Genomic DNA, 25,122 nt, shown 5'->3' on the forward strand with positions numbered 1-25,122 from the left:
TTAACGAATTGAGTCTGATATTTTTCTGCAGGAGAAATTTGTGTGACCAAAATAATTTGCAAAAATTCGATGTGATAGAAAGGTGTTTGTTTGTAATGTATTTAAATAACTATGGACTCATCAATGTGAAAAGCATACTCGCACCCTGCGTACGCGCGATAATAACGGTTCAAACAAAATATTGCATACCTTGTGGCGCTCGAACAACGATTTGAATGTGAACCGTTATTGAGCGTTATTTCGGAAGTAGTTGTAGGCAGATAGATAGAAACGATTTCTTTTAATTCCGAAAGAGATATACAATGACAATGAATTAGTTTATTTAAATATGTGCGTGAAGTATATAAACAAATAAATTCAATCTGAATTTGCTCAAAAAGTGAGAGAAAGAAGCTCAAAACAAGCCGAAAAGATTACCCATCGTCCGCGGTTTTACGATACGTTTGCTCTCGTCCACGCGCTTTAACATGTCATATTTAGCCAGAAAGGTTCCACACTCTACGGTATGGTTGTATAAATCATCTAAATGAGAAAGAATTATCATAAAGTTAAAAAAAAACTACTTTACCTTGTCCATCATTTTGCCTGTTATACCTACCTCTCAGTGCTTTACGCGGCCTTGCCGTACCACCATAATCGACCGGCAGAAGATGTTGAGGGATGTGCGGGTAAAGTGTCTGCATGCTGGTGTGTAGATGAAACATCTCGAGCAACTCCTTCTTCATGAACGGTCTGATCATCGTCATGATGCGATCGATGAATGGCACCACATTGGCCAGATGTAATCCCTTCAGCCGTATCGGTAATCCCTCCTGGATGAAGTACAGCAGATCCTTGAGCGTGAATATACCAAGCTTAGGGAGATGACCAAGATGAATTCCATCCATGTCGATGATAAGCACCGAACCGTTGTTGCATCCTTCCTCCCACAGTTGTATGTCCACGCACATTATCGCACTGGAAATGGTCCAATCAGTTAGTTAGGTGACTCAAAAAACCCTTACGAAGAGTGATACGCACAACGTAAGTATGGAGCTGAGAGAAAATTTGCTTGCGTCCGGATCCACGATCTTTGCCAGCATGACTCGATAACCTTCGGGAGTTAGTTCCGGCAGTATGGACAGGTCTCTGTAAAAAATGGACGGTCTTACCAATTGAAGTAACCTTGCATTGCAATAAATACTTACAACACATCCATAGCCGTTTGTATCGGATTTGCTTCAAGGTTTCGGTTCCCGAACAGATTCTTGCAGCTCGATCGGAAGGAGTAGTAGCACTCGATCGTACGCTGGGCCGCCTCCAGATCGTAGTAATTGGAGTGAAGAAACAGGATCAGCTCCAACTCGGTGACCGGTGGCAGATGCGGTTGACTGCTGACCCATTCGCGTAGCTTCTGCACATCGGCTGCCCGCAGCTCACCTGCATACTTTCGATACTGTTCCTCAACGTTTGCAAACTGGACCGATTTCATCGTGGGCTAAGATACTCGGGGTCGAGAACGAGGAGATCCGAACAAAATAAGACTACATCCACGGCAGCGCTGTTGTCGACTGGTGTGCAAATCTTCTCTAAACTTGATCATGATGGGCAGCGGACTTAGAGATGAGTGATGTGTAAGAATATTTTGAATTTGTCCCGTTTTTTTGCCCTTCAGCTTCCTGTTCCATTAACACAAGCAAGTGCACGCGAAGGACTTTGGAAACATTGCAACAACAAAAAAAAAAAACCCTTCAATAGCCAAAACTTGGTAGAACGAGCTGGACCAGTTTTACGCAGCTTCAAAGGCAGATGGAAAACCATCTTGTGTGAAGCTTCGACTGCCTCGAGGGTTAACATGTTTTACAGCAATTCAGTTAGCTTGTTTTATGTCACACGAATTAATTCGCATTAGGAGGACGTTTAAAGTGATGGCACGAGAGATGCACAAACAAAAAACGAACATGAAAAAAGTGGTTTTGTGACGCACTTTAACCGTTCTTAACCTTAACCCATTAACCTGTTGTACGACATCAACTGGTACAGACACGGAAGGGACGGTTAATGCATTTTTTTTCGGTGGCAGTTTTTCGTTTGTCTCAGCTTAGCGTTCGTCGAGCTAAATTGTTAATTTGTCGTATATCTCAACATTGCGAAGATATTTATTCTATATTACAAAAATACTACATCCGGTGAGAATTCTCTCTTCTTGGCCTAACGACCTCTTGGGTCATGTCTGCCATTTTTAACTTACTAGACTAAATGTTACCACGTAGTTGGATAGTCAGTCCTCACTACGGGGGAACGGTCCAGATGGGGTTTGAACCCCAATCCTGCCGTATGACCAGTGAGTTGCTCTTGAGAAGAAATATAAGCTTTTCGGATAGGTTAATTACTTACTTACTTATCAACTGTTTCGCGGTCTGCTCACGATCTAGCGCCATTGTGTACCTATCCATTATCGCGGACGTGCCGGCATTGCTCCAATTCAATCAAGACCAACTGCGCCTCTTCTGTTCAAGTTGACCATAGGACTGTACGTGCTGGGTCGTCCGGTGCCGTTCTCATGATATGACCAGCCCACCGGACCCTAGCGAGTTTAATTCGCTGCACGATGTTGAGATCACTGTACAGCTTGTAGAACTCGACCTTGTCACAGCTTCTCGATTGTCCTTCCGCACATATGTACGAGGCCACAAATCCTTCTTAGTATCTTCCTCTCGAACTAAGACGGTTTCGTCAGTTTTGGACAGAATCGTTGTCTCAGTTTCGTCCGTCGCGAAAGGTAGTTTGAGTGAAGCAGTTTCTTCAACCAAGTGCTGATTTTTGAGTGCTGACAACATTGATATTGTGAGCTGAGTTTCGGATAGGTAATTCTACTAAAAAAATAGCTAAAGCCTGCACTTACAAGCATTCGATGACAGTGCCCATCAGCAGCTTCACCACCATACCATCGTTCGTGTCCAATGTTTCGATCAAATGCTTCAAAAGGCGTTCTCGGTGTTTATTATGCGCTTTCATACATAACAAGGCAAATAATACGATTATAAAGTTACACAGTAAAGTTTAAAGCCTAATATAATTATTTTTTTTTATCAACTATCAAGATTGCAGTGTTTCACAAACCATCAAACCAGCGTCCACGTGTTTGAAGCAACGTTCGAGAGTTATTTTAAACATGTGGACGTTTGTGGCGATGACCGCGCATAACCGCTGTACAATAACGTACCCTTGTAAAATGCGTTTGTGTGTTCCGTTGGCAGTTACAGCTAGAGTGGGTTCAGTGAGTGGTGCCTAGAATAGCTGATCGGTAATGTTCTAGCAATGGCGCTGAAATGCAGCGTTTAGTGGAACCACTCGACCCTGACTGACTACTGTGTGCAGTGGTGTGGCTTGATCTATATACACCGGTTGAATGAATTTTTGAGAGCATAAAACACATAGCAAAACACACCCAATCACCCAAATGAAAGTTCGTATTCTGAGAACACGAATGCAAATGTGACCTAACTCTTTCGCTTTGCCCTGTGGCACCCTTTTGCGCTGGAACAGCAAACGGGAAGCTTCGTTCGTTACAATTGTCCTACCAGTTCCCCTTATATAGTACTTCCGAATGTTGCGTTCGGTTTAAGTTGCTGTTTGCTTTACGACGGCAGTGTTTAAATAAATAGTGTTCGATTAGGTTTTAGTACGCATCCTACTGCTAGACGAATGCTTGGCGTTATAGATTAATTAAACGAAACGAGTCACATAACAACGTTACTAATCCCCATTTTGCGCTGATTCAATTTTCTAACTCTTAATACTTGCAACACATCGCTTACTCATGCGCAACTGTCAAGATCGTTAAGTGCTGCTGGGTGATACTACTATCACTACTACTACTACTTAACTTCCATTTCAAACGCAAAACCAAATTTAATTATTAGTTTAATATTGGGATTGCTGTTGGGATTTGCTTTTTTTACTTAACTTATCGGCGAGAAAACCGTTGTCAAGTTAAGAAAGAAAATATCAAAAAAAATATTACTTACGAGCTACTACTACTACTACTACTACAAGCGAGCGGATCCGTCCTACAGATCTGTTCGTTAGTTGGCTCACCTAACTTCACGCCTCGCGCTGCGATTTGCGATGATTTGCGAACGATTCGTATGGGCGTTCCTTGGCCCAACCAAACAAAAAAAAAACAGAAGGAACGCTACGTTTAACAATAATATGGCAGTTTTCATCCATTATCTTTCCTTTAACGAAATAAAAAAAAACAGACACACACACACACGCACTTCAATTTGTTACTATTAAATACACTTCACACACACGTACGAAAAGCACACATTCACACTGCACACGTGCAGGTGAAAATTTTTAGGAAAAGCTTCACCAATGTGGCAGTTTGGTCAGTAGGGTTTAGGTCAGAGAGTGGCCGAGTTCCACTAAAGCAGGGTTTTCCATTCGATTGCAATTGATCTAGGTTGAGTGCGGGCTTTCGGTAATACTAGAGCGATTGATCCAGTGTTTTGAGATTCATTCGTGCAGCGGCGAAACTATTTTACTATCAAAACTAATTTAATTAGATTTCATTTCTTTTCGAGCTTCTTTTTCTAGATTTTCCTTCGTTTTCTTCATCATTCTTCGTTTTTTTCTTTGACGGTTTGGTTTTTAAGTGTTTTTTTATCACTATTGAGTATTTTCGGGTATCATTGCTTAACGGGTTCTCTATTCGTTTGGTGCTTTCAGCAGTGTGGGCGAGATTTTTCTTTTTTGAAAAATGTTCCTATGGCTTTCGTAAGTTTTAAAACATTCGGGCACATTCGGGCAGTTAGGTAGAACTTTTGGGCACTTTTATATATTTGTTGTACGCATTTCATGCAAACCAACGCATTTCGTGATTGGCTTCAAACGCTTTGTGTTTGCTTTCTTTTATCGCCATTTTGTTTTTGAAAATTTTTTGCATTTCTTTTACGATTTTTTCGTTTCTTTTTTGGCGTTTCATTGATTTAACTTTAGTTTAGGAATGGAAAACGGGCACGAAACGTTTCAGATGGGTCCGCTACGAATTGTTTGTACTTTTGAGACGTTTTGATCGTTTTTGTTGTTGCAAGAGCAACCATGGGCCATGGGGAAAAAAAGAATAATGGTCACCCGGTAGCATCGGGCATCGGTACAGTAATTCGGTGACAAAAACGAGGCAGTGAGAACCGGCCAGCCACAGTTGAATGAGAAAGCGTTGATGATGAGTGTAGCATGTGAAACGAGCCTAACAATAAACTAAGCGATAATGAAACGCCCGTTCGGCGGTTCGGGATAGCAGACAGGGTACTGACTAAGCGCTAACAGTATCTCCAATATCTCCTCGGCAAACGGTGCTGCTCAATGGACGCGGCGACTTCTTGGGTCCTTAAAACAGAACTCGAAATTCGCTGTCCCGATGTCCACGATTAGCGCACCGTACATTCCCACAAATACGGGACACTAGCCAGGCACAGTTTGATCGTGCTAGGGAACGGCTAGCTAGTGGACGCCCGTTACGCACAACCACCACTATTGTTGGTGCAGCCGTTTCTTGATCGTTTTGGCACATTTTGGAGGGTTACACTAATTCGAGATGTTTACGTTTTTAAATACACACACACACAGGCACACACTTCCACACACATACACACGTACGAGAGAGAGAGAGAAAAAAACAGTGTACACTATTGACGGTTACGGACGGTACGAGTAAAAGGAGGAGATTGGGCAGTGTTATGCCGCTAGTCACAGCATCCTAGCGCATCCACTAGTAGCAGAAGAGCAGACCAGCAGTAGACATCAGCAGACAAGTGCAAGCCAGAAGTTGTTCCTGATCGCCGGAAGTTGTTCGTGATCGTTTGAAAACACCAGTCCTTGAACACTAACACTGTAAGGTCATGGGTTTCGAATCTCGTCGAGGTCGGACTAGCTCCTTAGAGTGACCAGTGAATCGCTCCGAACGTGCGCTATACTAGCTCTAGATATAGGTTGGTATTTCGTGACACCGAGCAGCTCCCGCAGTATCCGCCACAAAGTGCTCGCACCTTCTGGTACGGTGGTTGAAGCTACGGAACATGAACAGACATGCATTAGTCGTTAAGTATACAAGGATTCAATGAACTACATAGGCGGCGTAGTTCCCTTACCGGCACGAGAAAGTTTATCACGGAATTTACACCGGCCGTTTCCCACGTGGTTCCGGGGCGAATTCGGAACGGCGTACCCTTGAGGTTGATCGCGAAATCACCCTGCGGACAGCGGCCCGTATTGCTGTAACAATCGCCAGCCGATCCCAACGCCTGTCCCTTACCGGAGCTGGTAGTGAACCGGAAGTCGTTCGTCTGCACCTGCAGCGTGCTGACGTTGATGCGGATCTTTCGGTAGTGTGTCGCACCGTAGCTGATGCTCTCGTCCAACCAATCGCGCCGTGCCGATTTTTCACACTTGTTGGCGTCGCCCGCTCGTCGGTTAATGTAGATGGCGTAGTTTTCCGTTGGACCTATTCGATGTACAAGGGAACAGTTAGCGAAGGTGTACTAGGTACAGGGAAAGCAATCAGGCTCTACCATCGCTTACCTGCTGGCAGGGAAAGATATTCGGCAGGCGATACCGTCGCCATACCGTGGCAGTAAATCTTCGTTCTGGTACCGTTGAAGCTCATCGTATATTCGCCATCGGTCCGATGCTTCCGCTGAGCATCCTTGCAATTCCGGTAGACCGGGTCGTGATGGCGACCGCGCGACAGCGTCCGACAACCGGCCGGCTTTTGACACGCGATCGTTTTGTTCGGTCGTGTGCTCTCCGAGCAGCGGTTCGATTCGGTGTTCAGCAGCTCGTCGAAGCACTTGACCGTGCGACTCTGTCTACCCTTACAGTTGCACTATAACACGCATGAGGAGGGATGAATGCAGAAGATAGAGGTAGATGTGGTGAGTGAGGTGCGTGCAAGAGTACATGGTAAGCGATCTGTGATGGGAGCGAGCTGGACAACTCTTGATACAAATGTTCGCCATTTTCGGCTTAACGAAACGGAATGCAATCAAGGACGCACAGAGGTTGGTTGGAAACATTGAGCAAGAGAGACAGAAGGTGTGGTAAATGGAAGAATTCGGGATGTTTTATAGGTTTGTAGCGTAGCTTGAAGTAGATTCTTCTTCAAGTAATGTGATTGTCAGCTAAGAAATGCTCTCTAGCTCTAGCTATGTTTCAGTATATGTGAATTCGGTTTACTCTTAGGAGTGCTAAAGCATCGCTGCACTTGACATTAGATTCCCTCAACCTAACCCATAAAAATGTACAGCGGACATTTTCGTAAGCAGCTGTCGCGAACGAGTATGAATGAGGTTAGTACCATAGCGGAAGCGACATTTGGACACAGTTTGCTTTTGAACGCTGGGATTTTTTGTGCTCCTGGAGGCCGATTTGTACTGTTGTTTGGATTGGTTTGAGTTTGATAATTTATAGTGACGCGACTTCGTGACGCCGAGTGGAGAAAATGCGAGATAACATATGGAAGTACATATTTCAACCCAAATTAAATTATAGCAGTTATACTTAGAGAGGTGGAATATGTTCCAAAACCGGATGCAGAGACACACATACTTTGCCAAACTTCGTTATCTTCCATTTACAGCCATCGAACGCTTCGCAGACCTTCGTATTTGGGGGTTTCGTCGTTTTGTTGCAGGCTCCCGGCAAGATCAAGCGGCCATCGGTGCAGGTCACGTTTCGCACTGTCCTACCGGTGCCGCACCCAACCGAACACTGTACACGACCAGTGCGTTGTGGGAATGTGGGAAAATTGGGTGTTTGGTTCCGAGTGTGTTGTGTGTGAGAGATTTTTGTGAAACGTGGGAAAATGTGTAGGGGAAAATTTGGTTTGTGTGGCGACAACGAATTGTGCGTACAATTTGATGGAATGATTGTGTGTGGACAAGAAAGGTGGAATTGTGTGGAGTTGAACAGTTATTGGAAGTACAAATAACAAGCGTGGTTTTTACACCGTCGGTATTCAAATGGGCAGTTGCGGAGGTTGCAGGAAAGTGTGACCAATCGATTTGAAACGGCCCGGACAGCGGAGATGGCAGTGAGCACGGTGTGTGGTCGGTTGATGTTGGTTGGTTGGTTTCGGGTGTTCGGGTGTACACAGAGAGCGAGAGACATGAAACAGGACAGATAAAAAAAACAGGTGGAAAGACAAAACAATGTGATCGTTAGAAAGATTGGAGAATTACTGCAATAGAATCGCTTGGAAAGTTAGAACAATGTTTGCAATATGGACAGGATAGTAGGCAAACGTGTAACACCGAGCGACTCTGAAGCATCCTCAGCATTGTCGCCTATCGGCTGAGAGATTGCTAGAATGATCGTGTAAGATTGAGCTCCAGTAACTTCTTCTTGGCTCTAGTACTTCAAGAGGTCTCGACCTGCCGTTAATGGCTTCCTTGGCTTCTCCTTATTCTTCTTGCAGAGGTATACCACGATACTGCCCAAGAATCCAGCTTCCCGGGTCTTCCTGCAACTTCAACTACTTCAAGAATTCGTGAACAACAGATGTCTGAAGTTGCTTTCTTGACTTAGTTTACTCTTAGCTGGATGATAGTCTGTCCTGCGCATGGGAAGATGATCCAGTTCAAGAATTGTTTCTCTTATATGATGTGGGTAGCTAACAAGGAACTCCCTAAGCAAAGAAGCCAGCAATGGTGGACCAAAACCTCTTCAGGGTTTGTAGCGCTAAAGAAGAGTATCAGACAATCTGTTTAACAAATTCTAGCAGCTTACAGCCACCCGATGTTACACTGTTGTGATAGAGCGAGGCAAAGCCAAAGCTCCACGGGCGTTTGTGGTATATGGAGCTGGACAGGTGAAGGACAGTGTAGATGGGAAAGCTTATTGAACAAACATTGAAGGGATCATAGGGTAGTTTGGGGGGCTTTAGGGCGGGAAGTGAAACACATCATAGTTACGCAGCACACCTTAGACCAGGGCGAAGTTTTCCAGTAGGTTGAGCACGGTTTGTTACATTTTTTCTGTTTCTTGCTTTCCGTCGGCTCTTTCAGCCCGGCACAGTACTTCGGGTCCACCTTGCGGCCGGTTTTGTACGGGTGCGGATTATCGATCGACTTGGGGAATATCCGCTTGCAGATTTTGTGGTGCCGGCGGCGTCCCTCGGCATCGCACGTTCCGGAACACTGAGACATACGAAGGAACCAGCGACAGCACAGCATACACACACACGCACGCACGCACGCACACACAGACGGTCCGATAAGCGATGGCAGCGGCGACAGCAGCGTAGATGGTGATGATGATGGTAAGCCAGATGAGGATCGGTCAGTTTTTGGGGGTGTTGTTTGATGTTCACATTGAAGGTACACATATGTTGGCGCAAAATGTAGTTGGTTGTGCGTGTGTGAGTGTGTGTTTTTAAATATATTTTATAAATCGCATATTGGCACAGCGATGGAGCGTAATGGAACAGTTTAATGGAATTGTTTGGGAATGTTGATTTGTTGTTGATAAATATTCGATGTTATGTGTATGCGTATGAAACAAACGAAAAAACAAATGTACACGATCCATGTTGGTGATATGATGTCACATATTTTGAAGAAAAAGAAAAGAGAGAGAGAGAGAGAGACATGAAAGAAAACAGAGATTAACAATTGCATCGTTAAAACACGATCTCGACGAAAAGGAAAACAAAACAAAAAACACAATCGGGATTTAAAATCGTTTGCCAATTTTTGGTAACCGTATCGATAAAGGAACGATACAGTTGGAAAAGTGAGTTGAAACAAAAGTAAATGAAAAACAAAATTTGAACCAAACATAAAAGAAAAGATAATTTTATAAACGAAAAAAAAATAACAAAAGAAAAACAAAAGCAAACAAAAGAAAGGTAAAAACAAACCAAAAAAGTAGAAAAAAAACAAAACAAACAAAAATAAATAAATAGCAAGAGAGTAAGAAAAACAAATTGCACTGGGACGATATTTACGGTAATTCTCCATTTAAAATTGCAACACGTTTCCACATCGGGCGGTTTCATTTCCGTCGAGCATTGGTCGCTTGCTTTGCCACGATGGTCCTGGCACAGGACCTGACGGGAGCGTTTGCATTCGTGATTGCACTAAAAGAGAAAACACAGTCATTGATAGATTGAACCATTGGCCGCATTTCGATGTCGGGGTTTTGCACGGTACACGGGATCAAGGATCGCATGTTGGGGAACAGTAGCAATTAGGGAATAGTAGCTCAATCTTTACGAATAACGTAATGGAAGGAAAATAAATTCAAGGGAGGGATTTGAGTGTAGAGTAAGTCTATGCTATTTTCAGTTGATTACCCGGGTCAGGAATATAGCTTAAAAAGGGATGTCCCGAAAGTAGCCTACAATTTTCCGGATAAGAAAATGTAATATGGCTACAGAAATCTTGGCATGCGTGTAGTAGATCGTCCTGGCACTAAGACCATACTTAACCCTTAAAGTTGCAGTATATAATCGTAACAGTGTTGCGGTGTTGTTGTGTAAAAGTGGCAGCAAAGTGGAAGTGTCGATCATCATGGATCATCAAAGAAGGAAGGAGAGTACAGTGTTGTGTACAATTGTGGCATGTTGTTCGCAGTAGATCCTCATGTGGAACGATGTGTTTAAGGTGGTGATCGAATGAGTGTGAATTGTGATTGTAAGCGCAACATTAGAATACTTTGCCGAAGCCGAATATAGAAGCTGGTTTTTAAACAAGTAATAGCGAGTAATGTACATTGACAGTAGAGTCCCAGCAGGTGTGGAACATTTTCTAATGCAAAAAAAAAAAACAAACTCGCGACATTCAGTGTGTTGTGTAACTATTTTTACGTATGATCAGTGTGGTATGGTAGCGTATAATTCGAACAGGAAAGCACAAACGTCAGTGACATATACTTTTCGAAAGTAACAAGCTTTTGCTGCAGCATTCCGTTGCTTATCCGGCAAGCGAAGAGAGATCGAATACGGTCAGCCGATTTACCGATATCGATCGCAATGTGTCTAATGAGTAGTTGCAGTAGAGTTTGGCTGTGTAAAGTGCTCCTAGCTCTTCAGGAAAATTGAACTTGGGCTAAGATTTCCCCACCCCCACCAACAAAAAACCCTCCTCTGTTGGAGTTCGGGTCGGGTAGTACGGACACAGTCATCGTCAAAACGATCGCGCGATATTGCACTTACCTTGCTCCATTGGCCAAAGGTCCAGGTGGGACAGCGGAAGTTGGCACAATTGATCTGGGTCGGAGGTTTGGGATGCGGGCAGTAGCGTTCCTCCAGCGCCTGACCAGTTTCGGACATGCAGCGCACCAGGCGCTTCTTAAAGCCTCCCTTACATTCGGCACTGCAGTTCGAATAGCTGTAGGTGCGCCACTGTCCGCGCAGTACAGGGCTACTACCAGATTCGGTGTTCGGTTGGTAGTTGCCATTTTTCATGCTCTGGTTTGGATGTACGTCGTTCAGATAGGATGAGTATTGGGTGTTAGGCATTTGCTACAATTATTGGTGGCACCATTTTGGTTGTTGTTGTTTGTGGTGTGGGGAAGATAGATAGATAAAAGGGATGGGGGAAAATTTTGAGTCCAATTTAATACATTAGATTTCGTTGGTGCTGTTATTGCACAGTGTTTCAGTAACAGTAACGGTAGTGTGGAAAGAAAATTCAATGCGGAAATGATAAAACGAAACAGCTTCGGTAACATGTAAAAGTAAAATTGTTTAAACTAGAACAAATAACAAAGTAGATAAAAGCACCATAAACATAAACGAATAAAACAGAAACATTTAAAACACAAAAGCCAAAGGCCGCTCATTTACGACATCGAGAGCTGTGGAAAATTTGGTAAGCACCTGACGAATGATTTAGTCCGAACGTGGAACACGATTAGTTGTGAGTAGAAAGGGGAAAGAAAAAGAAGGGCACACTCGGGCGTAAGGGGTTAGAGAAAGAAAGCAACGAAAACACACAAACCTTTGGATCGCAGGGCGGCATGGTGCAGTTCATTAGGACAGGCACTGGACGGGTACCGCACAAGGCAGCATTAACGCTCACATTTTTTAGCATACATTGCAGCGCGTACGCTCGCTGACCTTCGCCACAGGTAACGGAACACTGGTGGACGGAAGACGCAGATTGCAGAGAGGGATTGCATTTGCAAGGATGAGAATTTTAGATGAAATTCATTGACGTACGCAGTAGGAAGGAAGCATGATACTAATGAGCATTTAACATTTAGAGGCACATGCAGAAGACGTTCAGCGATATGATGACTCGCAAGTGAAGTTGGGTAAGCTGTAAGCTTTTCTTATATGCAGTTCAATTGATGCTAGTGATAGATAGGAACGTATGAATTGGATGATTTTTCATTACACCAACTTTACTCTGGCTGAAGAGTATGGAAGTGAGATCAACAATCGGACGATATTGGAACGCTTCGTTTGGAAGACATTAGCCAATCCGTTGCGTTCAAAGTGAGCAACGGATTGCGGGTTTTAAAAATAAAAATAAATCAACAACGCACACACACAAACACATGACTACACAACTATTGAAAATGATTGCGAAAAGTATTTACAACAACACGTCAGCCCTTTCGTGTAAGGGTTTTTGTATTGCGTGGTACTCAGTTCTAAGTATATCTAAGCGCCCGAAGGTAGGCAATGGGTTTTTTTTTTCTCTCGGTTGTTGCGAGAAACAGTGTATGGGAGCTGAAAGGATGTGTGTGAGCGTGAAAGGCAATGATAAAAAGCAACGTAAGTAGCTACCGGTGTAAGTTCTCCTGTAACCCATTTGGCACACTCTTGCTCCTCCGTATCGCAAGGACGAACCACCGTTTTGCGTTCCTTGGCTTCGCAGTACTCATCATCGATCCGGAAACCGTTCGCGTCGGACAGACATGTGGCGGTACGATTCTGGGTACCGTCGGAGCAGGAGCACTGCTCACCCATCAGTGGACGGACAGGGACGATACACAGTGAAATCGATGGACGGACACGGAACACATAAAGTAGGGCGCGGTAGACGTCACAGAACACAAACCAAACAACCACCGACATTTCCATTCCCCAGGACAGGACGGCAACGCACATCCCAAGCACGTTGGTGAGGATATCATGGAACCCCCGGGGACCCGGTGGTTGCGCAGTTCACGGTAGACATAACACAAACAGAAGAAGCAGTAGAGAGAAAGAAATATAGAGAGAGAGAGAAAGAGAAAGGAAACCCAATATAAGTAACGGCGCGTATCGAAGGTTTGATATTAACCGGTAAGTTGTAGAGCTTGCTTGTAACCTTATTCCACGACGAATAGTTCCAGGTTGCGTTCTTGCACGAGCCTTTGCAGGGCGTATCACGATTGCTGATCGGTTTCAATATACCCGAGCACATGGCCTCGTCGACATACTCTTCCTTGCGTTCTAGCTGTGGGTACAGCCGGACGCACAGATACTCGACCTGCTTGTAACCGTCTCCACAAGGGTTGGAACACTCTGTGCGACCTTGCTTCCAGCTGTGAATGAATAAAGAAGACAATCGATCAGAGACGCGGTCAGGGCGTCACTGCATTAATCTAGGGCAATGCTTACGTGAATTTGCACTCCGTGTTGCAGGACTCGTACATGTCCTGAGGTTTAACCGAATGGTGACAATTTTCCGGCGATACTTCTTGCTGCGTGTCGGTGTTTAAGCAGATGGATGTTCGCCGCCGCCGGCCCGTACACTGCTGATCACACTCCATCCATTGGGTCCTTTCCCACCGGTACGGTGATTCTGGCGGTGAGGATACCGTGTGCTGATGCCGTTTCACACTGTTCGTGCTGTGGTGGGAACTATGCTGCACACTGTGGTGCGGATGATGGTAGGGTTCGTTTTCGTGCTTCGAATATATCGCGTTAGAGAGTGTGTTCCCGAATGGGTGTATCGGTACCATGTATTTGTAATCGACCTGGCCGTTAAAATTTTTATCGTTGTTCGGTTTGCGAACTATGCGCACCGTCAGCTTTTCCCGCAACGGTCGTCCGTAGGTGGATGTAATGCGTTCCTGCGTACCGTGCACGGTGTACTCTAGCCGCACACCGGCAAACAGTCGATGTTTGCTGGAGTGCGCCGTCGGATGTTTCGGATCATTGAAGATGATTTCATTGCCACTCATCAAACCTATTACGAAGGGAGGAGAAACGAAAAAAAGCTAATGTGAAGAAGTGATTCTGCATCTAAAGCTCTGAGCTTTTGGAGGTTTATCTCACTCAAAAAGCATGCATCCTTCGTGTATCCGGTGTGAATGATGTTGATGTTGGTCGCTCCGTCCGGTATGTGGAACTCCATCGAGTTGTCCGCAGACACCTTGTGCACGCTGTTCTGCTTGCCGAGGTACAACAGCCCGTTCACCGCACGGCAGGTCGAATTGTCCCCTTTGCACACACCGCACTGATCAAGCTTGGCGTCGGAGTTAAGCACATAATCACAACCCGCCTTACGGCACTGCCCATTAATGCACATGTCGAAGCTATCCTCCGGAAACGTGCACGGTGTACCGTCAATGACTTTCTCACGCAGCATAAAGTAAAGGCTCTTGTCCTGCGCACGGCACATCAGCTTGCACTGGTCCGCGACCGGTGCACCATACTTCGGGATCCACCGGACATTCGGCTCCAGCGTGGGCACGTCAAAGTTCTGTCCGTCCCACTCGTGACACTGTTCCTCGCGGAAGTTGTACCGCGAGTTCGGGCAGGCGTGTGTATTGCAGGCACGATATTCAAGCCTTAATCCGGTACAAAATTTGCCTCCATTTTTTGGCTTCGGTGAGTCACATTCGCGCGTACGCTTCTGAACACCTCCACCGCAGGTGCGTGAGCAAGTGTCGAAGCTGTGGAAAGAAAGGACAACGGTGTTGTAGAGTTCCCACAATAGCTAACGTCTCCTTAGCCGGTACTTACGAACTCCACGCACTCCAGCCACCGTTCTGAGGTTTCAGCGCTGTCCGGTCGATCGGGACACACTGACCTTTCTGGCACCAGTGACCTTCCTTACATTCGGTACCGTCGGCCCAGGGCATGTGCTGCGTTTTGCAACCGGACAGCTCATTCTCCCAGCTGCACCAAAGCCGCTCGCAGGTCGGCATATACGAGCAGATCTTCGAACCATTGCCGAACACCAGCTCGCACTGCTTGTTGTTGGTAAACTTTTCGCCGGCCAGCATATGGTCCGAATCGGTTTGCTTCATCAGATCGTTCGATGGGTGGTTTAGCATGCAGTTTTCTGGATGTTTTCTAGCAGGATGAGCGAACGAAAAGGGAAGACCAAAAAACGTTTCGGTAAGATGAGCGGAAAAGAGAACCGTTTGGTTGTAAAACAAGAGCGAAAATAAAAAAAATGCAGCACAGTGGCGGTATAATGCTAATTTTGACCTTTGTTGAGCAGAGCCCGGGAGATGCGATCGATTGATCAATCGCGTACTTATGGCACTCCTTAACATAACCCAGGTCTGGGGATTTATTGCACAGCAATTCTTGACAGTAAAGTGAATCAATAATATTCATATTGATAGAGCAAGTACAAAACATTCGACATCTTTAAGAATACAGACGATCAAACCGAACTCCACGAAGTAGCAAGTCATAAAGCCCATCAGCGTGTCAGTATGCGCATTCAAACGAGACAAGAGCAAAGTGGTCTCTTTAAAGTATTATCATTCTGACTCGTACGGATTGTAAGTGGCGCTCAGTTTTATTACCGTCCGACTTGTTGCCGGTTCCTATCGATGTTCGCGTATGTGATGCCAACAACAGCCCCACAAACCCCAGACCCAGTGTGAGAATGTTTGATTGGGGCCATAAAAATCACATCTCTCCGGTTTGGCGATGGTGTTGGGATTTGGAATATTTATGACATTATGCATGCGGACTGTGCTACCCCCCTACCCCGATAAGCATCCTGGTGGCGGGCGCCCTCAGACGCATAAAACGGTCGTGTCCTAGGTCGGGGAACCTCAATTGTGCATGCGACCCACGATGAAGGAAATCGTAAATATGCGATTGACCGTTGCGCAAACGCGATTCGCCGGGACCCGGTCCAGGGCTATCTAGGGTACCGTTGGGAAGAAAAGGAGCTGCACGGGCAGCAAAATAATTGCAGTTGACATTCGCCGGCCGGTAAATTAAGCCCCGTTTGCTAGGTTGGCGTGGTGATGCGGTAGGCCATTGACCAGAACCGTTGAGGAACGTTAAGATGACAGGACGTGTGTGGTGATGCAGCGATAAGATTACCGACTGGTGAAGGGACTACACGTTGCTGTAGGTAGGTAGCTCGAGGGAGAAGGTTCAAGCGAGATGGGTTCGGTGATGCTAAATGGTTTAATTGACGACACAGTGAAACTAGGAGATGCGGTTATGGAAAGGATTAGAAAGTGTTGATTGCACATCGTAAGGAATTAGCATGAAAAATTACCCAGCGCAATAATCAACAAGTGGCATTCGAAAGGAGCTATGAAAAATGACTCTCTTTCTCTCCCTCTGTGTGTTATCGTGAAAGGTTTTTTTACTGCCTAAAGATTAATGATCCGGTCCGGCTTATGTTAAATCAATCGTATCGTAAACAAGCGTACCAAATGAATTAAGGTTGTATTTAAGAAGAGATGTTTCTTTTTTTAAATCCTGATACAGGGTGTTAACTATAAATTTGGCATAAGTAAATTTGTGGAATTAATATCATATAAAGTTTGTCATATAAAATGTCTAGTCCTTTTTCATATTACAAACGTAAGAAAAGTTGGATGGCTGACACATCTAAATTTTGAAAGAAAATAATGCTGCCCAATGAGTCATTAAAATAGTTAACAGGTAACAATCAGGCATTAAGTATAGAGACTTGATAGGATATTCCGCGTGTACAGAATGTGATGGTTTTTGGACTCAGTATGCTCTGGAGACAATGTGATGCCTCCGTGTTTTTCAAAGAGGACCTCAGGTTAACTTCAGCTACGTGGAGTTGATAAATACTGTAGTCAAGCCTTTGATAACAAGCCAATGCAAAGCTTTATGTTGAACAGCAAGATTCGGTCAATTCACACCTCTGCGCAAAGGCGATGACTGAAAATGTCTCCGACTACACCAGTTAATTTTTTTTCCTCCAAACTACTCCGAAATTAACCCCAAGAATTAATTTCTATGGAATACCGTTAAAAAAGACTCTAATTACACTTCCTGTAATAGAAGATCTGGATAAGGACAAAATTAAAGTTTTTGTTTTTGTGGTCCTTTTTTGGGAGACCATGGTGTCGTGGTCTAGCTTGTTTGAGGTTCTGAAGCAAGATTGTAACTGTTGCGTACGCAGATGGATGTCGCACGACATGGCTCTCCGGGTTGCTCGCGTCGCGCGACAACATGCGGAGGTGTGCGTGTCAGGTGCGTAAGAGAGGTCAACGCGGGTCACAGCGAACAGCTGACGTGTCCTGCGTCGCTCGGAGACAGTGTGTCGATAGCGAGCAACGGGTTAACAGCCAAAGTCGGGCAAGCGGGTTTTAACGTGTAATAAATGTTCGTTTAAGTTTTAAAGTGTATTTCATGTTGTGTCGTATCAGTGTTCAAGCCGTTTATCCGAAACGCACCCAAGGACCTAACAACTGGCGACGAGGAAACGGAACGTCCAAACCCAGCAACACGCATCAATTCGAGCCACCATCGCATTTCATCGAAGCGAAGCGACGCCGCGTCCCAAGCAGAATCCGCCATTGAGAACGCCAAACCGAAATGGAACCGAACCATATGGATTTCACCGTAGAAGAAGATCCCAGGCGTCTTTCTAATCCAAGGCAAGCACCGCCAAGTGTAACAAATAATTACAACGGTGCTCCTATTTTTCAGCCAGTTAATGCCGCCCCCGACTCGAACGACAACGCTGCGCTATTACATATGATGCAGCTGATGCAGCAACAGATGGCCCAGCAACAGGAGCTAGTGATGCAGCTCATGAGGCGAAATGCACCACCGAGCCACAATGCCGAAGCACCGGCGGAATCAACTCAAAACTTCATAGCAAGGTCAGTAACAGAATATGTGTACGAACCAGATGAGCACAAAACGTTCGCCGCTTGGTATGCTAGATACGAGGAGCTTTTTGTTAAAGATGCAGCGCACGTTGACGACGCAGCGAAAGTCAGAATGCTTTTGCGGAAGTTGGGCACAGCAGAGCATGAGCGGTATTCGAATTTTGTGCTCCCGCAGCATCCTCGCGATTTTTCTTTCAAAGACACAGTGAGTAAACTAAAGACGCTTTTTGGCCCAAAAGAGACGGTTCTGAGCAAGCGATACAAATGTTTAAGGATTGAAAAAGCTCGTACGGAAGATATAATGGCTTACGCGTGTCGAGTGAATCGTGCTTGTGAAGATTTTGAGCTGAAGGCGTTGTCGGAGAACCAGCTAAAAGCATTAGTTTTCGTGTGTGGTCTTAAAAGTGAGCGTGACATTGAATTTCGTACCAGGCTGCTAAACAGAATCGAGAAAAACAGCGAAATCACATTGGAACAGTTGGCGTCGGAATGCCAGATGATTATTAACGTGCACGCCGACAGCACAATGATAGCAGATGAGAACAAAAGAGTAGCAGCGTTAACAAAATGGCCGTCAAAACGAAATATGCCGCCGAAAGAGCATGGCGCACCACGCTTTCAAAATGGCTCAGGTCCATCTGGTGATAAGCCCAAAAACCCATGCTGGCTTTGCGGTACGCAGCATTGGGTACGCGAGTGTGCATATAAAACTCACAAATGCAGGCAATGCGGCAGAATAGGACATAAGGATGGTTTTTGCCGTAACAGAGGGTACCAGCAAAAGAATAATTACAGAAGATCAGCCGTAAAAGTGGTTCGAGTGAATGCATGCGTTGTGACAAGTAGAAGGAAATACGTCACAGTTTCAGTGAACGGAAAGCCAGTGCGTTTACAGTTGGATACAGCATCAGACATCACCGTCATAGGCCAGCATACGTGGCAGCAGCTAGGAAAGCCACCGCTCAGGCATCCAACAGTGAAAGCGCTTACAGCATCAGGCTCACAGTTCCAACTGATAGGAGAATTTTCTGCACCTCTCGTGATCCGGAACGTGAAACGAATTGCGACTGTTCGTGTGGCAATGGTGGATGTGCAGCTGTTGGGGACAGATGTGATTGATCTTTTTGAGCTAGAGTCTGTTCCAATGAGCGTTTTCTGTAACAACGTAGTCACAACAGCAGCAAGAGCGTCGTCATCGGTTTTTGAAAGAATGTATCCGGAAGTTTTTGGCGAATCGGGGTTGTGTACGAAAGCACAGGTGCCGTTACGGTTAAAGGAAGGAGTTCGGCCCGTATTCCGCCCGAAGAGACCAGTAGCCTATGCGATGAGAGAGATAGTAGAAAAGGAACTGGATAGGCTGGAAGCAAATGGAGTAATTACGCCGGTTAACTATGCTGACTGGGCAGCGCCCGTTGTGATCGTAAGAAAAGCAAATGGAAAGATTCGAATATGCGGAGATTATTCTACTGGATTAAATCAGGCTTTGCAACCGCATGAATACCCACTACCCATCCCGGAAGATATTTTTACCAAGTTGGCACATAGCAAGATTTTTACAACGATTGACCTCACGGATGCTTTTACTCAGGTGCAGGTAGAAGAAAAGTTTAGGCCATTGCTTACCATAAACACTCATCGAGGCCTTTATCAGTACAATCGACTCCCGCCTGGAATTAAAATAGCACCTGCAGTATTCCAGCAACTGATTGATACCATGTTAGCGGGCATGAGCAAAGTATGTGGCTATATGGATGATTTAATCATCGGTGGTCTGACACAAGAAGAGCACGACGCAAATGTTAGAGAGGTTTTAAGTCGCATTAGAGAGTACGGATTCACGATACGAGCAGACAAATGCATTTTTGGCATGAAGCAGATCCGGTATCTTGGGCACATTATTGATGGAAACGGCATACGCCCAGACCCAAAGAAGATCGAGGCAATTGTTAACATGTCACCACCTGTAAACACGTCAGAAGTACGTTCATTTGTAGGAGCTATCAACTACTACAGCAAGTTTGTGCCGAGAATGAGAGATCTCAGATACCCATTGGATAGCCTCCTCAAGCACGGCGAGCAGTTTCGTTGGACGAAACAATGTGCAGAAAGTTTTCAAAAATTCAAGGAGATACTCTCATCAGACCTTTTGCTCACCCATTATGACCCGAAAGCAGACATCACCGTCTCAGCTGATGCATCATCAGTGGGTTTAGGAGCCACAATAAGCCACAAATTCCGCGACGGTACAGTAAAAGTGGTTCAGCACGCATCAAGAGCGCTCACCGAGACAGAGATGAACTACAGCCAGATAGACCGCGAAGGTCTTGCAATCATTTTCGCGGTAACAAAATTTCATAAAATGTTGTATGGCCGGCATTTTAAGTTGCAGACTGATCATCGACCACTCTTGCAGATTTTTGGATCGAAAAAGGGTATACCCATTTATACTGCAAACAGATTACAACGTTTTGCCCTTATTCTGCAACTTTATGATTTTGATATCGAATACATCCGCACCGATAATTTTGGAAATGCTGATCTACTGTCTAGGCTCATCAGAACGCGATCTCAGCCGGAAGAAGAATACGTCGTAGCGACCATTGAGTTGGAAAAGGATGTACGATCGGTCGCTGTAAATTCATTAAGCTCGCTTCCGCTAAACTTCCAGGACGTCGTATCACACACCCAAGCAGACAGCGTATTGCGTAGTGTTTATCGCTACATTCAACGAGGGTGGCCGCAGCTTTCAGTTCTGGGACAGGAGTTGGCTCGTTACTACCACAGGAGAGAGTCGTTGTCAACGGTAGACGGAAGTATTTTGTTTGGAGAAAGACTAGTCATACCGAGAAGGCTGCGGGAGAGATGTTTGGAGCAGTTCCATCGCGGGCATCCAGGTGTGCAACGGATGAAGGCACTTGCCCGCAGTTACGTGTATTGGCCGTCCATGGATCAGGAGATAGCTGAATGCGTTGGTGCCTGTTCAGCATGCGCAGCAGCAGCCAAGTCGCCGCCACATGAGAACCCAGTGCCATGGGTCAAGTCAACTTTGCCGTGGGAGAGAGTACACATCGACTATGCGGGTCCTATCGACGGGGACTATTTCCTAATAGTAGTCGACGCTTGTACTAAATGGCCGGAGATCATAAGAACAACAAGTATCACGACGTCGACAACGGTTGCTATCCTGCGTGGTCTATTCGCTAGATTCGGAATGCCGACCACCTTGGTCACGGATAACGGAACTCAATTCACCAGCGAAGCATTCCAAGAGTTCTGCAAGGCGAACGGGGTGGATCACAAAAGGACAGCTGCTTTTCATCCTCAGTCAAATGGGCAGGCTGAGCGATTTGTCGACACATTTAAAAGAGCTCTGGTGAAAATAAAGCAGGGAGGAACCACATTGCAGGAAGCCATAGACATATTTCTCCTTACATACAGGACGACTCCAAACGCGCAGCTAGAAGACAGGAAAACACCGGCAGAAAAGATGTTCGGAAGAGTCCTGCGAACAAGCTTCGAACTGCTGCGCCCTCCGACGAAGATGCCTCAACAGTCTGCTGAACGCGCAAGAAGTTTTGAACCGAACGACATGGTGTACGCAAAGGTGTATAGGCGTAATACGTGGATCTGGGTTCCGGCAGTTGTTGTTAAAAGATGTGGGAGTGTAATGTATCTAGTCAAAAGCGATAACCAACGAGTTTTTAGAAGCCATGTTAATCAGTTGCGTCGAAGGGTTATCGCTCGTGATCGTGGGTTGGTGGACAGCGATCATCGCTTACCATTGGATGTCCTGCTGGATTCCTGGAGTTTATCGTCATCGTCATCACCATCTGTGTCATCGTCTTCGTCATCGTCATCACCATCTGTGTCATCGTCTTCGTCATCGTCATCATCGTCTACGTCATTGTCATCGTCTTCGTCATCACCGTCATCATTGTCATCGTCTTCGTTATCACCATCATCGTCTTCGACATCACCATCATCGTCTGCGTCATCGTCTTCGTCATCGCCATCATCATCATCGTCTTCGTCTTCGTCATCACCATCATCATCTGCGACTTGGATATCGGCTAACTCATCGTCATCACAAACAGTGCCGTTACAAACTGCGTCGAAGATTCCATTACAACAGCAAACGATATCCTCGCCGCCTCCTGCTGAATGTCAACGAAGCGGTGATCATCAGGAAGCAGAGCCGGTACCTCCACCTCGCCGCTCTTCGAGGATTAGAAGAGTTCCGCGATGGTTCAACGGGTATCAGCTATCTTGAAGGGGGAGATGTTGCGTACGCAGATGGATGTCGCACGACATGGCTCTCCGGGTTGCTCGCGTCGCGCGACAACATGCGGAGGTGTGCGTGTCAGGTGCGTAAGAGAGGTCAACGCGGGTCACAGCGAACAGCTGACGTGTCCTGCGTCGCTCGGAGACAGTGTGTCGATAGCGAGCAACGGGTTAACAGCCAAAGTCGGGCAAGCGGGTTTTAACGTGTAATAAATGTTCGTTTAAGTTTTAAAGTGTATTTCATGTTGTGTCGTATCAGTGTTCAAGCCGTTTATCCGAAACGCACCCAAGGACATAACAGTAACTGTAATTGATGTTAATAGTGGTTATTTTGAATAATATTTATTGACAACAATTTTATTTGATCTGTCTGTAATATTTTAGTTTATTCGTTAAAAATGAAGGTAAATAAAAAAATATTTTTACGAAACTGTCAAATTTATCCCGAACACCCTGTAAATTTTAAAATGTCTTTGGTAATTATCATGAACTTTTGATAACTTAGAGAGAGTGTAGAGAAATTCAAACTCATTTTTTTTTTTAAATATTTTTAATCAAAACCCGTTGTACAACCACCCTTTAACATCACAAGCTATGTGTGCAAGTACACGATCAATAATTTATCTCTCCATCCAGCTTCCACATGATGTAGTACCGCCCTTTAAGGTGCGTAACTTATCGGGAAAGATAAAAACATGTCCTCTTTCGATAATGAATCGTATGGGTAGGTCCCGAGGGAATCCCTACTACTTCCACTGGTTGTGATTAAGTCATTCCTCGCCTAATATGGGGCTGGATTTTTGGAACGATCGATCGGTTGGTCACCGAACTTTTATCATCCTTAGGCTAGCAGTAGTTTTTTTTTGCTCTTAGCACCACGAAAAGTTGAACCAAACGAGCCGAATTAATTCGGACAAAGATGAAAAAAACGAAAGATGGTCACGGAAATTAAACGCATGATTGTTCTGTACCCTGTCGCTTCCAAACCTCACCACCACCAAATTGGGATGTAAGCTGATGCCTTTTTTTCCGCAAGCCCAGCGGCCAAACCGTTTCGCATACGCTCCTTTCACGCACCACAGGCCGGCAATATGCTTTGAAATGAAAGTATCCCGACAATGATGTAGCGATTTATTTTGGCAAGACAGAAACAAGAGGAATGTGTTGCGCTCGGATGCAACCTCAAACTTGGGGCTGCAGTTCGTGAGCTAGTCTAACAGCGAGATACACACGGGACAGCCTCTGACAACCCTCTTTAAGGGATAAGGGTTTGAAAGTACAGCTTTTCCAGCAAAAGCGTCACTTCCAGGGTGGTAAACCTTTGTAATGCACTTTGCAAAGTTGTTAAAATGACTGTTGGAGAGGCGAAAATCAAAAAGAGAGCACAAGCTGTGAAGTTGCAGCAGGAATGCTTCAACGATCTCGGACCACAATCGTCAACACACACACACAGCCCACTAATTGGGTGAAAGATGCATGAGTGGTGGACCAGTTTTGCACGCGCACCGATAGCACCACTTTGTTGGCAGGACTTAACATTCCGCCTGCTTCCCACTACGGCTTGAACGAAAAGAAAGCTGGCGACCCAAAGTCCCACAAACTTTGTTTCACCTTTTTTGGTGCGATGGTGTGGCAGGTAATCCTGGAGCCGCCCAGCCTCGGTAAGCGGATTTTGGAAGGAACACCTTTATCTGTCATCACGATGTAATACCTTTTTATCTAAGCTGCCCGCCAACATCAACCTGAGGTTGGTCATCAACCAAAAAAAAAAAAGCCGTCTGCAAACCGGAGCAATCAAAGAGGTAACATGAACCCAAAACATTCCGTCACGGTGCTCCAGAGGTTCGTTTAATCCTCTGACTGCCCTTAGCGGGCGCCGGCACTTACCCCTCTTTTTTTGTTGGTGGTAATTGATATGCATTTTGTACGCAATTAACCAGCCATGGTGGTGCGTCATGCAATGGGAAGGGTAACGCCAACGCGCCTTAACCCAGTATTGCACACTGTGCCTTTCCTTGTTGGGAAACGGATTGGTCTGCACAAGCTCGGGCCCCAAATTTTAGTGAAAGATCAAACAAGAAGCCTCTACCATGGCACTCCGCGAGAGAAGAGTTATCCTTCAATTTGAAAGTTCGTTGTGACAGGCCTCATTCGTCCTCCCAAAAGAACTGCATATTAATGTGTTAAAAATATGTGAGAGGCACGGTTTGTTCCAGTGCCGGGCGTAAATCAAACTCTCTTTCCACGCCGCGATGAAGATTTCATCGGATAAAGATGCGACTTCCTTTTCGGCAGCCTCTGTTTTTCGGTCGATGAATTCCGACCCGGCCAACGTGTTTCGTCGGCAAGCGTGTTGGAATTGCGTAAGGAAAGGGTGATTTATCTTTCCCAACGAATGGCTGCCGGCCTTTAGCATTCCACACTGCGCACCTTGTGTGTGTGTGTGTGTTACAGGCTTTTATTGCAGTTGCAATTCTTGATTGCAACTCGAACGAAACCGGACGATGCACCAAACATATTTCATCCTGCGGGCTGTAGCAACACAACACAAACACAGACTGCTTCAATCAATTGTCGGTTGTCGGCGTGTCGGTCGGCTCTGGTTTACTTTCTTTGATCGCGAGCTTCTTTTGGGGAGTTTTTTTTGCCCATGGTATTTTCTGCCCTCCCGAAAAACGGATTACACCGAGATTGTTTTGATCGTTGCTGATCAATTATTTGATTAGTGGTAAAATATGAGCCTGGGATTTCGTGCGGCTGAGCTGATCAGTTTAAATTATC

The 25,122-nt window shown here is 45.4% G+C and overlaps 3 protein-coding genes and 1 long non-coding RNA gene across 18 annotated transcripts in view; 1 reads left to right on the forward strand and 3 right to left on the reverse strand.

Annotated features, from left to right (window-relative positions):
• Positions 1 to 298: 298 nt before the first annotated feature.
• LOC118503022 (alpha-tocopherol transfer protein-like) lies at positions 299 to 1,471 on the reverse strand. Its single transcript, XM_036035846.1, has 4 exons — positions 1,188 to 1,471; positions 1,021 to 1,128; positions 599 to 957; positions 299 to 522 (listed from the first exon to the last, which is right to left on the reverse strand). The coding sequence occupies exons 1-4, from the start codon at positions 1,469 to 1,471 to the stop codon at positions 395 to 397; spliced, it is 879 nt and encodes a 292-aa protein (XP_035891739.1). The 3' UTR covers positions 299 to 394.
• A 1,467-nt stretch (positions 1,472 to 2,938) lies between these two features.
• The window catches only part of LOC118504785 (A disintegrin and metalloproteinase with thrombospondin motifs 9), a 138,741-nt gene continuing 116,557 nt past the window's right edge, over positions 2,939 to 25,122 (reverse strand). For 5 of the 15 annotated variants that reach the window (XM_036039737.1, XM_036039739.1, XM_036039738.1 and 2 more), the window contains 13 exons: positions 14,951 to 15,283; positions 14,261 to 14,880; positions 13,601 to 14,171; positions 13,308 to 13,524; positions 12,782 to 12,952; positions 11,988 to 12,128; positions 11,201 to 11,509; positions 9,992 to 10,123; positions 8,967 to 9,182; positions 7,594 to 7,755; positions 6,568 to 6,871; positions 6,138 to 6,490; positions 2,939 to 6,056 (listed from right to left, as the gene is read on the reverse strand). In XM_036039737.1, coding sequence (XP_035895630.1) covers positions 5,958 to 6,056; positions 6,138 to 6,490; positions 6,568 to 6,871; positions 7,594 to 7,755; positions 8,967 to 9,182; positions 9,992 to 10,123; positions 11,201 to 11,509; positions 11,988 to 12,128; positions 12,782 to 12,952; positions 13,308 to 13,524; positions 13,601 to 14,171; positions 14,261 to 14,880; positions 14,951 to 15,283 — 3,628 coding nt within the window. In that variant the 3' untranslated portion in view covers positions 2,939 to 5,957. Of the gene's footprint in view, positions 6,057 to 6,137; positions 6,491 to 6,567; positions 6,872 to 7,593; positions 7,756 to 8,966; positions 9,183 to 9,215; positions 10,124 to 11,200; positions 11,510 to 11,987; positions 12,129 to 12,781; positions 12,953 to 13,280; positions 13,525 to 13,600; positions 14,172 to 14,260; positions 14,881 to 14,950; positions 15,284 to 25,122 lie in introns of those variants that run through there. The other 10 variants (XM_036039741.1, XM_036039742.1, XM_036039745.1 and 7 more) reach the window with 10 other exon arrangements.
• Positions 17,537 to 23,701, reverse strand: LOC118504789. Its single transcript, XR_004905347.1, has 2 exons — positions 22,636 to 23,701; positions 17,537 to 17,627 (listed from the first exon to the last, which is right to left on the reverse strand). It is a non-coding gene; the product is annotated as an uncharacterized LOC118504789 (long non-coding RNA).
• On the forward strand, positions 17,626 to 22,579 carry LOC118504786 (uncharacterized protein K02A2.6-like). Its single transcript, XM_036039752.1, has one exon. It carries the CDS (start codon positions 17,762 to 17,764, stop codon positions 22,328 to 22,330), a length of 4,569 nt encoding a protein of 1,522 aa, XP_035895645.1. The 5' UTR covers positions 17,626 to 17,761; the 3' UTR covers positions 22,331 to 22,579.

This window comes from Anopheles stephensi, chromosome 2 (assembly GCF_013141755.1).
Source record: "Anopheles stephensi strain Indian chromosome 2, UCI_ANSTEP_V1.0, whole genome shotgun sequence".
Classification (NCBI taxonomy): domain Eukaryota; kingdom Metazoa; phylum Arthropoda; class Insecta; order Diptera; family Culicidae; genus Anopheles; species Anopheles stephensi.

Excerpts from the sequence above, each read along its gene's own strand:
- LOC118503022 (XM_036035846.1), bottom strand. The coding sequence starts at position 1,471 with ATGAAATCGGTCCAGTTTGCAAACGTTGAGGAACAGTATCGAAAGTAT. Across the intron at positions 1,129-1,187 it reads CAAACGGCTATGGATGTGTT|AGACCTGTCCATACTGCCGG; the intron begins GTAAGTATTTAT and ends CATTTTTTACAG. Across the intron at positions 523-598 it reads GCCGCGTAAAGCACTGAGAG|ATGATTTATACAACCATACC; the intron begins GTAGGTATAACA and ends TTTCTCATTTAG.
- LOC118504786 (XM_036039752.1), top strand. The coding sequence starts at position 17,762 with ATGGAACCGAACCATATGGATTTCACCGTAGAAGAAGATCCCAGGCGT.